Source organism: Daphnia carinata, chromosome 7 (assembly GCF_022539665.2).
Source record: "Daphnia carinata strain CSIRO-1 chromosome 7, CSIRO_AGI_Dcar_HiC_V3, whole genome shotgun sequence".
In the NCBI taxonomy this organism is placed as follows: Eukaryota; Metazoa; Arthropoda; class Branchiopoda; order Diplostraca; family Daphniidae; genus Daphnia; species Daphnia carinata.
In genome coordinates, this window is record NC_081337.1 from 6,295,835 (window position 1) to 6,313,386 (window position 17,552).

Here is a 17,552-nt window from a genome sequence, read left to right on the forward strand (position 1 = left end):
CGCAGCAGTTCGACGCCACCAATCTAATGAGATTAAGAACAAATATTTCTGGTTTGTTTACGTATATTCTCGGGATTTTTTAAACAGACAGGCGGACATTTAAAAAAAAAAAAAAAGGAGACGAAGAATGATTTTCTATTGAATGGAGGTGGTCAATCCGGATTGATTACTCGGACGGTTTTGATTGGACACGGATCGAGATGCTAAGATGGACGAGGAGCCGTTTAAATATTTCTTTTCCAGCCTCATTAACGCAAACGACATATCAGAGTATCACGTTTTTTTTTTTTTTTTAGATTTTAGTTCATCAAGAATGTCAACTCGTTTTTTAATTCGTTTTCCTTAATAACGTGGGATTCATTTTTTTTTTTTGCTGTAATTTTTCAAAGAACATACACACACACACACGAACGTGAATTGAAATTGAAAATGTTTTTTTTTTTCTGTTCTCTTATAGATTCGGTTGATGACCGATTGACATCCAACAATCAGAGTCAAAACAGTTATTGGATCAGTTCCCAAAAACCGAGAAACGGTTCCGACTTTCCCCGTTTTATTTACAGCCTTTTCAATGCGAAAGAATGTGTAACGTATGATGAATGGTTGCACACAAAAACATCAAACAAAAATCGTACGAGAAAACAAGCAAACAAACATCAACAAAACTTCGAGCGAGTGAACAACGCAATTTATCTTCTCCATTTCCTTTTTGCCTGCATGTGTGCGTGCAAGAGAGTAAAAGGGTACGCCCACTTTTCGTCTGCTAGGCTTTTTCTTTTTGCTCTACAGGTCTCCCCCCCCCCTCCCTCCGGTCCCGCCCTTTTCTATCGTCCCATTGCAGTCGACTTTTGAATTTTCTCAGTCGCTCTTGTGCCTTGTGTTAGGTCGGACGTGCCTTTTTTTTATATTGTGATTGTTCATTTTTTTTTTGTTTGGTGTTCCTTTGTACTTCCGTTAGTGTGTTTTTTGTTGTTGATGTCGGCATTGACTTGTTTTCGCCAAAACAAGAATAAAAACTTTTCCCTGTTGGCGAATTTCATCGAGTTTGACTTTGATCTTGGAATTTTAGAGGGACACACACACACACGAGAATAACGATCAGTTACCACAACGACAGCTGTGAGCCGTGAACAAGTGTTGTTTCTTCTTCTCCTTTTTTTTTTTGTGTTTGGTCGTGTATGTGTTGTTGTTGTGTGTGTACGCGTGTATGTGATATTGCAGTTTAGCGTTTGGCTTTCGGTGGGTGCGTCACCATTTTTTGCCTCGTGGTCGCAAGTTTACACGTCCCCCTCGTGTACGTGTGTGTGTCTGTGCAGTGGCGGCCATTGGAGCTAACAAGTGTTGATGTTTCGCGGGCTGCCATGACACGAGGATTCGACAGCCAAGTCAAGTGTCGGACCGATTAGAACGTGGAAACATTCCGCGGGCACACGTGGACACGCGAGACCAAGTGTTTTTTTTTTCAATCTCTCGATGAGCAACTGTTCGATCATCAAGACTCTGTGCCTAACATACTGCCATTTGAACAGTGGACCTCGTGCAATTGTCTTTTCATCATCACTACACCGCCTACATGGTTTACCTGGTAATATACCGCTTTTTTTCACTTGACTTTATCTCTTCATTTCACTAGGAAATGTTGATGTTAGCTTTTCGTATCTTTGAGAAATTTTTTGTGTTTTGCCCACTTTGAAATTGTCCTTGAGCGAACAACACGTGGTGTGGTCTCGGGGCCGCGAAATGCTTCCACGATTGAAAACTGCCTCTGCGTGTTTTCCATCAAAATGGCCGACTGTCGTCTTTTCGACAAATATTTTGTTCCATTTTTTTCTGCTCCCTCCCGTCGTTTTTTTTTTTTTTTTGTTTTGGTTATCTCCCGTTACGCTGACTGACTTGCACTCAGCCCCTCCTTTCGCCGTAATTTATGGTGTCAAAATTTTAGCCATTCGCATTGAGGTTTTTTTTTTCTTTTTCATTTTTGAATAATAATTTTTTGTTATTTTCGAATTCAAACCTTCAAGGCTTTTCGTGATGCTTCGAAATAGAAAAAAAAAAGGCAAACGCAATCATTTTTCGTTCCATGTCCGCAGGAAGGAATCATTGATGGGATTAGTCGATCAAGCGGTGGGCGTGTCGGGGTTCAGTACACATAAGAGCATTGAACGCGCCAAGTTGAAACAAACAAACTCGAAAAACATGAAAGTCGAAACAAAACAAAAAAAAAAGACGAAAACGAGAAAGAAAAAAAAAGGTGGGGTCCGATTGCACCGGGATTGTTGTATCTTTTCGGGACACACACACACACGAAAATATAGAGTTCGAAAGACTCTGTGTAATGTTGTGTGGCTACACGTGCATCACGCACGCACACACACACACACAAAAAAAAAGAAAAAAAAATGAACGATATAAGAGAACGAAGAAGGTTGACGGCCTCGGTCCCATCTCCTCCCATTCTGATTTTTTGTTTTTCCCGCTCATTATTGACTTTTTTCTTTTCAAAATATCGAGATGGCGTTTGTAAATGCCGCTGTTTGCGTACTTTAGCCAAATTAAAAAGGAGAGCTCGGGGACGGAACGATGTCTAAGTGATTGGTGTTTCGATTCTTCGGAATTCAATTGCGCGTGTGACATTGGAGAACATGTCGGATTGATTGCTTGTTGCCATGCGTGAGAAATCCATGGCTCTGATTTTTCTTTTAAAATTCACTAAAAAAAAAAGAAGCGTCGTCTTCCTCTTTCGAATGGCTAGAAAACAAAACAAAAAATGTAAATTGCGGAACACTGGATATATTTGTGCGGCGGATAGGGGGGGCTCGATTGTCGATCCTTACAACAAAGGGCGTTTTTCTCATTGATGTGTGTTAAAGTTTATCTTTGTAACATGGCCGACGGCCAACCAAGCCCACTATGTTGTTTTCTCTCCCCCCCCCCCCCATCTTCTGAAAACTGAAATGAAATTATAGAAGAAAAAAAAAATTTATAGTTTGGCTTTGGTAGAGAGAGAGAAGAAAAAAAACGTCTTCGGATGCGGGAGTCTCCCCTCCCTTTTTTTTTTGTGTGTGTGGACCTCTTTCATCCCTCTGCTTTCATTCCTCGACTTGTAGTCTGGCCCTTTTTTTTTTCTTTTTACCCTCCCTTGCATTACAATTTTCTCTTATAAAAAAAAAAAAGAAAATTTGGATGTGAATTTTTTTTAGGAAGAGAGGGAGGCACAAAAACCTCCTCTTTCCTGACCAAAAAAAGAGAAAAACATTTTCCCCCCTCTCTCTCACATAAGGTTGAAATTCCACCTTAACTTGTTCGTACCCTTTTTTTTTTTTTTTTTTTTTTTTGTGGGTGTGGGGTGAGGCCCCATTCGCCCTCTAGGTAGGGATACGTGTAGACGTTCACCTGTGTGCACACCACGCAGGTAGACGTGGATCGGGAGGGAGGAGGGGGGGGTTAAAAAAGAAAATGAAACGACCTCTATATATCGCCCCCTTCGGCTGAGAATGACCTACGCTGCCTCTGAAAAAAGAAAGAGAGAGAGAGAAATGGACACGAAATGTATATAAACTAAATATCCCATTCTTTCCTACCCTTAGCACCATCTTTTTCTTTTCTCTACGTCGGGTGTAACCCCCCCCCCCCCCCGTACCCCACCTGAAAAAAACCACTCCCATACCCCACCTGCTGTCATCTATAATGACTTCCACGGTTCCGTGTTGCTGGAACTAGTGGCAGATAAATGTAGAGAAAAAAAAAATCGTATCGTCGGGGGCTACACAATATAATCAGGTCGCCAAGTATGTGTGTGTGTGTGTGTGTGTGTATGTGATAGCTGCTATACACACACAGATACACTCTACATGAGCCAGCCCGAGAAAAACAATTAAAGCGGACGAACAAGAAGAAGAAGAAGAAGAACATCAACTTTTTTTTTTCTTCTTTTGATGGCTCTTTCTTTTCTTCTGAAATTCTCTTCTTTTTTTTTGTTGTCTGTGTTATTTCGGAAAGAGGAGGAAGGGGGGATTTTTTCCGTATTTTTTATGACGTCGAATGAGATGCAAACGAGGTTTAACAAGTCCGTTGGACCCATCAGTGAAAAAGAAGGACGCGCCATGGTGCACCAGCGACACCCAATGACAATGCCCCTGATTATACGTTTGCGAGCACCTCTTGTCTTCTTTTCTTAATGGGATTCATAAAAAAAAAAATATCAACGGAGAAAAAGGAAATAAAATTAGACAACAACCAAAAAAAAAAAAGTCAAGACACAACCAGACCACTCGGAGAATTCTTTGATTCTTCTTTTTGTTCTTCTTCGTTTTTTTTTTTATTTTAATATTTTTATTTCCCTTTTTTCTTTAACTATCAGCAAAGGCGATAGAGTCCATAGGCAAAAGAATACAGTGGCCAAGTAGGACAAAAAAAAAAGGGGGAGGGGAGTTCTTTAAAGTTAAACAAAGAAAAGAAAAAAAATTACAAGATATATACATAAAAAAAAAAAAAAAAAAATACATTCCGTACGTTTTAAAGCAATCAGGGAATTTGGGTGTGTAGTGGTACATTTTATCGCAGGCAGTGGATACACATTTCTCTTGTTCTGGCCTCCTGTCAAGAGCCAACTTTATTTTTTTGTTAGGAGGGGCAGTATGGAGTCGAGGTTTTTTCTTTTGTGTGTGTGTGTGTGTGTGTGTAGACAACAAGTCTAGTCGCAAAGTCGGTAGGCGAGGTCCGTATGTGAGCTATTTCCGCAACCAGCCCCCCTCTTTTTTGACCCCCTATTTTCAAACGAAAAAAAAAAAAAATGAAACTAAAAACAAAACGGGAACCTGTCGAGAATTGTATAATCTATTTGACTCAGATCTTCGTGATTTCCAGAAAGATCCCTCAAGTTTTTCATTTTGACCTTTGTGTTACCTCTATAGGTGTCTTCTTTTAAACAAAAAGAAATGTGTTTGCTCGTAAGATAACCTTGCCCACCCTGAATAGTCCCCTTTTTTTTTTAAACCCTCATCTATCCGTATAATGTTATGTCCCACGTCGTTGGTTAAGTGCAGTTACAAGTCAACGTCAAGTCTAGAGACAAACAAAAGAAAACAAAATGTTACATTTAACAAGGTTGATGTGTCGTAGTAATCCCTACATTTCTGCCTGACTTTTCGATATACAAAAAACATATCGTTATTTATTTATTTATTATTTTTTTTTGTATTTTCCCTCGTCATCTTTTCTCGTTTTGGCGAGGGAGCAGGTAACAGGTGGGCGTTGCCCCGGGGTTTCTGACCCGATTGGGTTACGGATAGTCAGGGTGCCCTGTCTGCTGTCGGTGTAAATGATTTGATATCCTTAATGGCACATCGTGGAAGATGAATCCTTAGATTGTTGTTGTTTTGGCGATGACGGCAACGTCCCCCGTCATATGCGCTTGTTAAGTAGGGGAGTGGGTAGTGAAATCGCAATGATTCCTTATCTTTTTTAAAAAAATCTTGTGTCTCTTTGTTCTTTTTCAAACCGTCACGAGCGTCAGTTTCTCCCGTTTGATGAACTACGACAACGGACATCAAACTAGAAATTTCGAAGAAAAAAAAATGGGCGAATAAGAATATAAGATTTGTTGTTGTTGTTGATGTTGTCATTCCCGTTGTTGTTCTTTTTTGTCCTCCTGGAAAACAAAATTGTTGAGCCTTTTATGGAGGGGGGGGGGGGGGGGGACTTCATCGTCAAAAGGGTCAAGCAACCCGGACATGTTAGGCAATAACTCACTGGAGCGCGTCACGACGATGAGAAAACTTGCACGGCACGCGGTTCACGGGAAACAATAACAAAAAGACGAGAGCAAGATGTCAGCGAAGAGCTCGTCTTGTTCGACATTCGTTGAATATCACGTCGATTGCGCCACGTAGAAAGATGGTGGCGTTTTCGTTTTGCTTAAAAAAAAAAAAAAAAAATGTAAAAAAAAAAAAAAAAAAAAAAAAAAAAGCGATGCGCGTTCGTTTTGCCGACTTGCTGGAGCCGCTCCATTTTGTCCGAGTGTCTTGTTTCGTGTTTTTAAATTTTCAATAAGAAAAATCAACTCGAATCGCGGACGGAGAATACGCATGTGGATGTATACATAAACAAGTTTCAGTCAAACAAGACATTCCACTTGATTCAGTTGTAAAGCGCGCTCACGTCGTTGCCGCTCCCATCGTCTATACGCGAAACGGACCCAGTTGTGAACGTGACGGACGCCGGCGCTCCCCTTCCGACTTTTTTTTCCCGCATTGTTTCAAATGATTGAAGCCTCATTAATTAAATTTTTTTTTTTTTTGCGTATCTATTTTGGGATTTTATTTGAAATTTGCGTCGTTTTTTTTTTTTTTTTTGCCGTTGCCCAATGATCTCATGATTTTCAACTGCGTCTCCGTTGTTTTTTCAGCGTCGGTTTAGCCGTTGCGGATTCAGTTATGTTTACGATAGGTGCGGTTTGAGTGTTGATAAAAAAAAAAAAAAAAAAGTTTATTATCGTTAATAATTTTTTAAAAGTTGTTTTCCTTCTTACAACAAGTTTAGAAGACCACCAGCGAAATCATGTCCCCCTTTAAAAAAATTCTCCTATCGTATGTCCGCATCCCCCCCCATGCACTCCCAATTGATAGGAAAAGGAGGCGCTTCCCACCTGTTGTTCTAAAATCATTTGAAAAAAAAAAAAAAAACTGCAACGGCTTGTTGTCAATCACACATTTTGCCCCATTTGCATTGTGCAATGGCCAAGCGATGGTTGCCATTCTTTAGTTGATCTACAACTTGGACAATAAGGAGACCAGAATTTAAAAAAAAAAAAGGTCGAAATTCGTGATGATTAGTAGAGCAGGACTCGATGGCCCGGAGGAATCGGGAACAAAAAAAAAAAAACCTAAGCATCTCATTTTTGTTTTAAAACTGTTCCCGTCTGGGCAACGCGATTGGATGATTTGGTGTTATGTTTTCCTCTGGCCAATCGGCAAAGAACAATGGCTTTAGAAAAAAAAAAAAAAATGAATGTGGCAGGTATTTTATAAATATGCTGATTGGATGTATATTACAACCGCTTATAGCCCATAATAATAAAAAAAAAAATAAGAAGAAGAATCGAAAATTTCAACTGTTTAATTAAATATCTTTATTCATTTTTTTTTTTTTTTTTTTATTTGGACGGTGTAGGGAGAAGGAGCGACGGTGGCGACCAGCGGAGTGGAGCGCTTCTTCACCGCCAGCAACAAGAATTGCAACAGTAACAGCAGCAGTAGTAGCAGCAGCAGCAGTAGTAGCTCTAGCAGCAGCGGCGGTAGCACCTCGAGCGGCGGTTGCAACACGACGGGACCGCCTTTTCGACGACCCCCGACGGCCGCCGACCCCGTCATCATGCACCCGACCATCAACTACAAAGAGGTGAATGATGTGGCCTATATCTTCGTACTACGCAGACCAAACCAACGTCGCTCGGCTTTTTTTTTTTTTTTTCTTATTTTTTTTTTTTTTTTTTTTTTGTTGGACGTGTTTGTTCCATAAAATCAGTTTGCTAATGACTCAAATTTCTAATCAAAAAAGGAGAGAAAAGAAGCGAGCGTTCGCTACTGGTTTTTCTTTTTGTTTTGTATCCCCGTGCCCGTTTATGTCACGCAGTACGTGACTCGCTCATTTGTTTTTTGGGGGTTTTTTTTCTTATAGAAACTGTTCATTTTTGGATGGGGGCGCGATTTTAGAAACCCCTATCTCTTTTTTTTTTTTTTTTACGCGAAAATGGTTTTGAATTTGCCGCGTTTTAATTTTCTTATCTCGATTCACGGGTCTTGTTACGATCAGCTGATCTGATCGATTGATACATTCGTCGTTTGCCCTTTGAAATGCCGTTCGAGCTGTTCTGCTGTCGAAAATGGCCGTTCGCTTTGAAAGGAATGTTGGAAGCACGCGCCGTTTTCGGATGCCCAACGCGCACCGATTGATGACAGCGATAGCGAAAACTAGAGGCAAATTATAATCCATTAGTATCTCGGTTTGCAATAGCCGATGTGTCAGCTCCATTTCTTGTTCCTTTCTCTATCTCTCTCTCTCTCTCTTTCTCTCTTTCTCTCTTTCTCTCTTTCTCTCTCTTGATTCAATCCCGCTCGTTTCAAATTCGGACCGTATTAAAAAGGAAAAAAAAAAATTGATTAATGCACGTCATTCGGTGTGTATCGAACCAGGTCGCTAATTTTTGTTTCAATTCAAGTTAAAGGCTATAACGTTGTCATTGATTTATCTTAAAAGCAGCTGCCCTTTTTGGTTCCCAAGTGGACTTTATTTGCCTTTCGCAGCCAAACGCCTTGATTTTATTCTGAATTAATAATTATCATTACCTTTTTGCAGAAACAGGCCGAGTGTCCGCCAATCCAAATGGAGCCTGTCGACTTGTCAGTGAACAGTCGAGGAGCAGGTCACCTGCTTTTAACAGACACGTCGAGCAGACGACGCTCATCTCGCTCTCCCGAGTCCCGTAAAAGGCGCTCATCACCGGCCAACGGCATCATCGACTTGCGAGTCAACAAATCAGGTAGGAAAAACTCTCTCTCTTATTTCAATGTATTTTGTGTTTTTTTTTTTTTTTTTTCTTTGTTTTTGTTTTTGAAACGTACACACGCACACATGATTTTTTTTCCGCTCTTTTGACGATCGTGTGCGCATGAGTTTAGACAGCAACAAACAAAACCGAAAACAAACGAATCGAAAAGAACGAAAGGCTCCGAAACATTTACGATGTTTCAAACAAAACAAATATGGTGAAACAAATAAAGCCAGATGCCATCGACTTGTCCCCGACCTGTCTTCATTTCTTATTTCGTGATTTGCTTGCCCGCGCTCATTTTTTTTTTGTTTCTTCTCTTGTTCTCACGGGCAAACGTATAAAACACACCTGGCGTGGCTTTTTTTTTTCTCTCATTTTTCTACCTCGTCTTCTTCGGGAAAAAAAAAAAATCGGACTTGAATTTCTACCTTCCTTTCATCAACACAGGCTGCCTCATTTTTTTTTTTTTTTTTTTTTTTCGTTCATCTAAAAAAAAAACAAAGATCTCAATCTGAGCAATTTCAAGTCAGGCTGAGAAAAGGAAAGAGTTTGCCCTGGTCGTTTGCATCTGGAGGAACGTTTCCCTCCTCTTCTTTAATTTACGATTATCATTTTTTTTTTTTTTTCTTCTTCGTTCCTTTCTTTTACATATAAAAATATTATGTCGCTACTTAATTGGCCGTGTGTTTTTGTGACGTTACTACGGGAAAAAAAAAAGAAAGAAAAAGAATTGAAACAAAAACAGAAAAAATGGCGACAGGAAATAATTGAGATAGAAGCCATTAAGTAACTACCAACCTGTTGTTTGTGTTATTCAGTTTTTTTTTTTTTTTTTTTTTTTTTGGGCCGTGTGAGAAAGGCTTAATCCTCCATCACTTGATATACACATACACACACACCGACGAGGTGTACGGCTTACATAGTTGAGTACACACACACACACACACACACACACTCGGTCCCGGTTTATGATTATCATTTTTTTTCTTTCTTTCTTGTTCCTTGTTTCAAATTAAAAGAGGGAAAACGCCTGGCCCCCATGTTGGGCAGATGTGACTGCGATTGATGCTGTGGGCGATCGGTATAAATATCTTTACGTAATTGGATGGAGGTTTGCCGCTTGCTGTTGTCGGCTTTTTTTTCTTTTTTTTTTTTTTTCGGAAGCCACTGGCCGCCGGCCACGGTTGACAAAAGAAATTAACGTTTCTTATATTTTTCTCATCTGCTCTGCGCAAAAGTGCCGTGGCGCCGCTACCGCTCTTGGGGCCTTGGGAAGTTTTGAACCGCCTCTCGTTTATCATTTTTTTTTTTTTTTTTTTTTTTTTTTTTTTTTTTGCTCTTCTTTCCCTTTCTGTTCTCACGCACGCACAATCACGCTCGACAGCTTCCACCCTGACTTTCTGATGCCTTCTTCTCACCAATTGAGAAAAAAAGAAAATCCTCTTTTAAATTTATTTTTTTCTTCTTCTTCAATATCTTGGCCACGGTCTTTATTATTATTTTTTTTTTTTTCTTCTCCGTTATCTCATTTGTTTTGCTTTGCGTCTTCTGGCGCTGTCATGGCAACGTTCCAGACATAGTTTCGCACGCCCGTTTGCGCGTCAAGAACTCCGGATGCGGCTGGGATCCGGGCCGAAGCAAATCGTGACTTCAATCAAATCATTTGTCAAAGAAAAGAAAAAAAAAAAAAAAAAAAAGATTTGAAATGGTGGGGAATAAATAAACAAACAGAAAGGAAAAGAAGCAAAATCCACTTCCAATAGGACGCGGGGTGAAGAGGACAGGTGAATTGGGAATGGCGAAGTGGATAACAAAAGAAGTGCCAAATGCAATCAGAACGTGAGGGGGGAAATGTTTTGAGCGCTCGTTGCTCCATCTTTCATCTGCGGCTTTTTAAAATGCCCCCCCCCCTCCTTATTTTTTTATTTTAACGAGATGTTTTTTTTTTTTTTATTTTTTTTTTTTTTTTTTGAAATTTGCTTCGTTATATAACGAGGCCATTTCTTTTATTTCTTTTATTTTTTTTCCCTTCACTCTAGCCGAAAGGCAAAACGTGTTTGGTGTCGTTGATTTGATTTTAATTGTTTGTTCATCCCGCATTTTGATGTATACATTCACGAAGCTCACGGTCACTGGGTACGCTCTACTGGCCTCCCGTAACCTCTTGGTTTTCTTTTCCCTCCCTTATTTGTAAGGTATTATACGAGGATCATTAATAACATCTGGGCTTGAAATGGAATAGATTAGAAAAATGATCCAATTGTATCCGCTTTTTTTGGGGGGGAGGGATTTGTGCCTCGAAAGGGGACAGAGAAAACCATCTGGTTTATAATTCCATGAAAAAGGAAAACAAGAGTGAAGGAATAAGGGTGTGGCGTTGCGCAAGACGAGTCGCTCTATTTTAAAGATAAGGAAAAATTCTTAAAAATCGTATTGTGAAATCCAAACCCGAAAGACACTCCCCATTAATATACTTTTAAAAACCGGTTTTTTTGCGTTGGGTGGATGTACTCTTAAGAGAGTGTGCGTATGGGGGGGGGGGGGTTCAATTCAGACCGCTCGACATCTAGTGGCACTGGTCTGTGAAATGAATCGGGCGATCGTGTAACGAACGAAGTCGTGAGCGATATGGGATGCTGAACTCGTGATGTCCATTCGTCGCCTTCGGGGCCATCTGTCGGTTAGACGTTCGGTGGGAGAGGAACAAAAACAACAATTGCAGCCAGTTCATGTGAAACTCTTTTTCTTTTCTAATTTTTTTTTTATTTTTTCTTCTTTTTCTTATTTGAATTTTTGCTCGAGAACAAAACAAAAATGAAGGGAAACACGCACGCATTGAAGCGCAGCGACAACCAAAGTCACGAAGAGATTGCGCCAGGAGCGTCGGCCGTGATCTCTTGTTTCGTTTTTTTTTTTTTCCATCTCTTCTCCAGGGGAGGTTTCGAGTGTGGCACGAAAAAAAAAAAAAAAAAAAAAAAGACCTCGCCCACACTATAATCATCTCTTTTCGAACGCGCAACGCAGAGAAAAACACAATGTGTCTTTTTATTTATATTTATATTTTTTTTTTTGGCCCACGGACACAGCAAAGAAAATGGCGATCAATGAAAAAGATATTATCGCTTTTAATTTGGATGGGACTTTATTCGCGTTTTTGGCTCTTTTTGACCTATTTTCAATCAAACCCCTCCCTAGCGGATGATGAACAATGCTTTGCACGGCGCCTCGGCCATTTGCAAAAGTTCTATGTTTCTGGCATAGGTTCACCTTCAATTCGATTAACCTACACGAGCAGACGTGTAGTAGGTATACGATCGTAGGTGAATCATCCTCCGAGAATGTGCAATTGTGTTTCCCTACATCATTTACCTTGAACGTATAGCGAAAGTTAGAAAGAAAAAAAAAAAAAATGCTCCTTCGTTTTTTTGTTTTTTTTTAGAGAAACACAAATTTCGTAAACATTTTTTTTTTTTTGTTTGTGCCGAATCGTCTTCTTTTTAATGGCCGTCCATGGTTTGCGGTGCGTTTTTTTTTTCCTACTCGAATCGCGTGATGATAATCGGCGGAGTGAAAAACTACCAACTTTGAATGGGCAAGGTCTTCAATGGGGCGCAGCAAGCATCTCTCTCTCTCTATTGACGGGGATGGGACGGCCAGGCCTTTTTGCCTTGGCACGACCCTAACACACAACACAGCAGACGGTAAATACCAGTTTAGAATTTTTCCATTTTCTTTTTTTTTTTCTCCTCCCGTCGCGCGTCTTCTTGGCTCTCCTTCAACCTCCTCACGTAGCGAGACATAAACAACGTCTGTTAATTTATTATGATTTTTTTTTTTTTATCTCGTTTCTTCTTCTTTTTTTTTTTTTTTTTTACTGCCACCACCACCTTGCGATTCTCTTCCGCCTCCTTTTATTTTATTTTATTTTTTTCTCTTTCCTTCTCGTGTAAATTAACATATTATAATGAAGACGCTCTTGGTGCCGATGACTATCATCAGCTCGGGCCGTCGATGATGAGTGAGTCGGGGGAGTCCTTTTCTTTTTTTAAATGCCGTAGCCAAAACTCAACCGTATCCCTCACTTGGACACACCCCCGATTATCATTTATTTTCTTCTTTCTTTTGGAATTGACTTTGCTATTAAACGCAATTTTTCGTTGTTGTTTTTTTTTTTTCTGGGAAAAGCCCCTCACCCCCACTAATCGAAGGTTTTCAACTCTCTCCTCTCATAGTTCGCCAAAAGAATAATAATATAAAGGGGAATATTTTATTTCCTCACAAAATACCACGTTGCCAATGCTGATTACCTGATTGGACCGGTTGGCGTCCTTACCGTTTTTTTTTTTTTGCAGACACACTTTTTGAGTTTTTACTTTTTTTCAATTGTAACCATTTTCTTTTTCTTTTTCTTTTTTTTGTTTCAATTTTATTATGCCAGGCAGATGATTACTGGGTTGCGCAATAGCATAAACAAGTATTGGTACAAGTTGAGATGTAGGTCATGCGATGGGCAGTAGGAATCTTTTAAACTGTCGAATCTGTCGGCTTTCCCTTCTATTTTTATTTCAAATGCCTTTTTTTTTTTTTTTGTGTGTGTGTGTGTGTTTCGGGCCCGTTTCCCAATCATCGACGCGAGCGCACGCGCACACACGGTAGAGATAAATAAAGATTAGATGGATCGATCTGTTGGAACTCTTCAAGGCGGAGGCAATAAAAATATGGCTCTTAAATAATAATAATACAACACACACACGAAAAAAAAAGGATTTTTTTGAGTTTTGATTATCGGAACAAATCCGAAAAAAAACGATCATTTTTAGTTTCGATTTCCACAAATTCTTTTACTTTCAACGTCTTTTTGCCGGTTATTTTTTTTTCTTTTCTTTTCTTTTGTGTTTTATGGACGTCTCTTAAAAAAGAGAGAGAAAAAAAAAAAAAAAAAAAAAAGGTAGCGGCAACATCTGTTGTTTTGTTTGCTTCAAGTTTCTTTGGTGGGGCGATACTTTTATTTTTGATGTCCTCGTCATCTTTTTCATATTCTCTTCTGGTTTGTCAGTGGCGTTATCCCTTTTCATCGCCGCTTCTGCAGCATAATAAATGAGAGGCGAAAGTTTTTTTTTTTTGTTTTGTTTTGTTTCTTTCTTTTTTTTTCAAACATGATGTGCCTTTAACGCCGTGAAAAATCGCCACACGCAGAGAAAGCTTTTTATTCGTCATTTTTTTTTTTTTTAGACGTTTTCTTTTTTATTCATTTCTAAAGATCGTTAGAAGGCTCGTTTCAGGCCACAACACAAATTCCAGTAAAAAATAACAAAAAAAAACAAAAAACGATGTGCAATCAGTTGTTGGTTGAAATGTGTGTGCGTATTTTAAAAGGGACAAAAACAAAACAAAACAAAACAAAAAGCCTCGTAGATACCGTGGGTGGATTTCGGGTTGGTTAACTCTTTATATATTTTTTTTTTTTTTTTTTCACATTTTGCGGGAAATATTAAGCAAACAACTCGTTTGCCTCGTTTTGAAATGAACCGGAGATGGTTATCTCTTCTCTTTTTTTTTTTTTTTTTAGTTTAAATATTTGTGTTATGTTTATTTTTCCCTTTATTTTTTTTTCGCCAATGCCGACGTTTTGTTAACAACAGATAATAACACTAGCCCACGAGTGGATAGACAGCGCTTCAATGAATATTATGAAACGAAATTTTTTTTTTTTTTTTTTTTTTTAAATTTCATTTCCTCTTTATTTTCTTGTTTTTGGAAAACGTAATTTTTTTATTGTTGTTCTCCTATTTGGAAAGGTGAAATAGCTGGTTTTTTTTTTTTTCATTTGTTTCATTGTATTTTTCAAGGAGAGAACAAAAACTAAAAAAAAAAAAAAAAAAAAAAGAAGGGGGGGGGGGAGAAATTGAGACAACGGATGGAATTAATAAGGGCGTGGATTGTGCGTGTATTAAAAGCCAGGCCGTTCAGCTGGCGCAAGGAACGCGAGAATAGGAGGAACCCACGGCGTGATCAGCGTCGTGGGACCGCCACCTTGCACCCGCTGACATTGGACTCGATATAATGACGACGTGCCATCGGCGTGCGGAATGATTGGACACGCCTCGCAGTTTTGTGTGTGACGCAATCAATCCATCCACACCCATCCGTTGCACGTCGCAATCAACAGCTCCAGTCTACAAAACGAAAGACAGCTGTGCTTGTATGAAGGTCGTCATTGACAATGACGAACGTTATGGAACTGAGCTTTTTTGCAACCTCTCCTTGTTTTCTTTTCCAGGATTTAAAAAAAAAAAAAAAATTATGGGGATTTTGCCATCCTGCCCTGGTTCTGCGGTTTTCAGCCGAGCGTCCCCTTCCCAAAAATTGATAATAAACAAAACACAAACAGGGCGAAAGGGAATGAAGTATAGATGAATTTGAATAAAAATATAATTTAGCGCGTTCACTTCCAATGATTTACGATCGACTACGTACGGGGGTCCGTGTTAGGCCGCACTTCATTATATTTCACTACACAGCAGCTAAACTTCTAGACATTCTTTTAATAATTCCCGTAGACAATTTCTCCGACCCAATCATTTACATTTGTTTTGTTTTGTTTGCGTGAAACAAAACTAAATCCCGAGGCTTTTGTCTGCCGTTTTGTTTTTGCCCCTTCGTGTTGTGCGCAGGTTGTTTTTGTTTATTTATTCATTTTTATTTTAAATTTTTTTTTTTTTTGTTGTTGTTGTTGTTCAACTCTAACCGTCTTCTGTTTCTGTCCTGCTGTTTACACCCCTTTCCCAATCGAGAATAAGTTATTTCTTTCGCATCTCAGCTCCCGACATTTGAACGAGAAATGAAAAGGAGTTGCTATTCGGCACGTCGTTTTGTTCTATAGAGAAGTAATAAGAGAAGAGCAACTTTTTATTTTTCATTTTTCATTCCACGCTAAAGTCGGATGATTATAAATTGCTTCTCCTTCTTGTTATTGTTTTCCTTCCTACTTTTTTTTTTTTTTTTTGATCTTTTATTTTTTATTTTTAGGGAGGTGGGTGTTCAATCTGTAATTTATACAAGTTATATTCGTCTGTGTGTGTGTGTGTGTGCCGTGTGTTATAATAAAGCATTATCAAATGGGTAGGATGTAATAACGGCCTTGTCTCCGCTATTGAGCGTCCCGCGCCTTTAACCCAGTCATTATCCGATTAAGTGGCGGAGAAGGTTTTTGTTGTTTCGACTCCTCTCTTTTGCCGCTCTCGCTGCTGTTGTTTGATTGCCACCAACACTCGTCGTGAAATCGGCCCCGTTCAACCACGTCCAACTCGAGCCCGCCATTTTTTTTTTTTTTTTTTTTTTTTTTTTTTTTTGGGTTTTAATAAATTATTTATTATTGAATTTTTGCTTTGAATGAATTCGAGAAAGAAAAAAAAAAAAAAAAAAAAAAGAGGTAGAATTCAGGGTTGGTTGATAACCTGCGGTAAGCTGACGTCAACAAACAACACACCGGGTATTACTGATATAATGCCACTATTAGAGGGCCGTTCATCACGCTCTGGTAGAGTTGCACCGATCGCCATGGCCGATCTATTTTCAGGTGGCAGATGACGGAGAGAAAAAGAAATAATAAAAAAAAAAATGGGATCAATTAACAATTGGAAAAACAGTTGGGTCTGTTTGTGATTCGTTCAGGCGAGGCTGAACTTCAATTTTCGAAGAGGGGTTCCTTCATTTTCGAGGAGAGACACATTATCGTTTTTCTTTCATTACGTTGCCGATCTGTTGTTGCGGTTGACCATCAGCTGATTGGCTACACAACAACAGCAAACTCTTTCCAAGTATAGCAGCAAAAGTTCTCATCCTCTGCACCGCTAATGGTTTTTTTTTCTTCTTCTTTTCTTTTTCTGGTCGGAAACAAGGATGCATTCGAGCAAAACCAAGTTTTGTTGTTTTTTTTTTTTGTTTTTTTTTAGGCCCATTTTGGGTTTAATTGCACGCGTGTTTTGCGGACCGTGTGGCGGAACCGTTCGGTCGTTGTTATTTTTTTGTGTGTGTGTGTGTATTTTTGAGGTCGTTGTGTACAAAGCCTCTCTCTTTCTATTCCCGTTGTCTCGGCAGCTCTTTTTTTTTTTTTTTTTTTTTTGTTCTTTTTGGAAAATGGCGTGTGATTATGCCTCGTAAACGCCGGTTGCAGTTTTGGGGTTTTCTTGTTTGGGCTCCGAGGGCCTAGAGTTTGTTGAGGACGCGCACCCGCGGCTATCGATACTGCGGCGGGCGGAACGACCCGCTCGCACCAACACCGCTCCGGCCGCACTGTGCGCTCCCGTTGTCCGTTTTGTGCGGTTTGCGTTTCCCTTTTGTTCATCTGGCCATACACCATTTATGTAAAGGGATCTCTTTTTTTTTTTTTTTTTTTTTCATACAAATTGCTTCTTTACAAGGGTAGACAATCTCTTAAAACGTACAAAGTTGGGTCTTCTCCGACAAGTCCCTTGTCTTGCTAACACCCAAACTGCTGGGTAGGACCGCGGCATTGGTTTGTGATTTCAAAGGCCTTCGATCGCGTCTCGAAAATTTTGTTTTCCATCGGATTTTGTGCGTTGTTAGTGGCATGGCAAATGAAAACAAAAAAAAAAAAGGTGTAGATTTCGGTCGGTCGAGAGTAACACAACAACAATTGCGAACAGCAGAGCGCACGCGGGTTGGATTTCAGAGAGAGAGAGGGACCATAAATAAATGAATGTGCCGCCACCACGACGAGCACCGCGGCGGCTGTTGTTGGGTAATTTATCGCGCGGCGCGGCAGCGCTCAACCAAGTTCTCCTCCCTCGTTCGAACGAGCCCGGCCGCATTGTATTTATCTTAAATATTGCGGTTTTCTTTTTTTTTTCCCTTTTCGTGGCAGTGGGGGCAGCCCTTTCTTTCTCTGCCCAGTTTCCACGCTGCCGACGGAGCTTAACGGATGACGACTTATGCTTTATGAATCGTGTGTTGTATTATTTTTTATTTTTCATGATTG

The 17,552-nt window shown here is 39.6% G+C and overlaps 1 protein-coding gene across 1 annotated transcript in view; it reads left to right on the forward strand.

Annotated features, from left to right (window-relative positions):
• Window positions 1-1,009: 1,009 nt before the first annotated feature.
• LOC130699262 (Krueppel-like factor 3) overlaps window positions 1,010-17,552 on the forward strand; it is a 39,195-nt gene continuing 22,652 nt past the window's right edge. Inside the window, exons 1-3 of the mRNA XM_057521590.2 lie at window positions 1,010-1,585; window positions 7,171-7,398; window positions 8,356-8,539. Of these exons, the coding sequence (XP_057377573.1) occupies window positions 1,574-1,585; window positions 7,171-7,398; window positions 8,356-8,539 (424 nt within the window). The 5' untranslated portion in view covers window positions 1,010-1,573. The remainder of the gene's footprint in view (window positions 1,586-7,170; window positions 7,399-8,355; window positions 8,540-17,552) is intronic.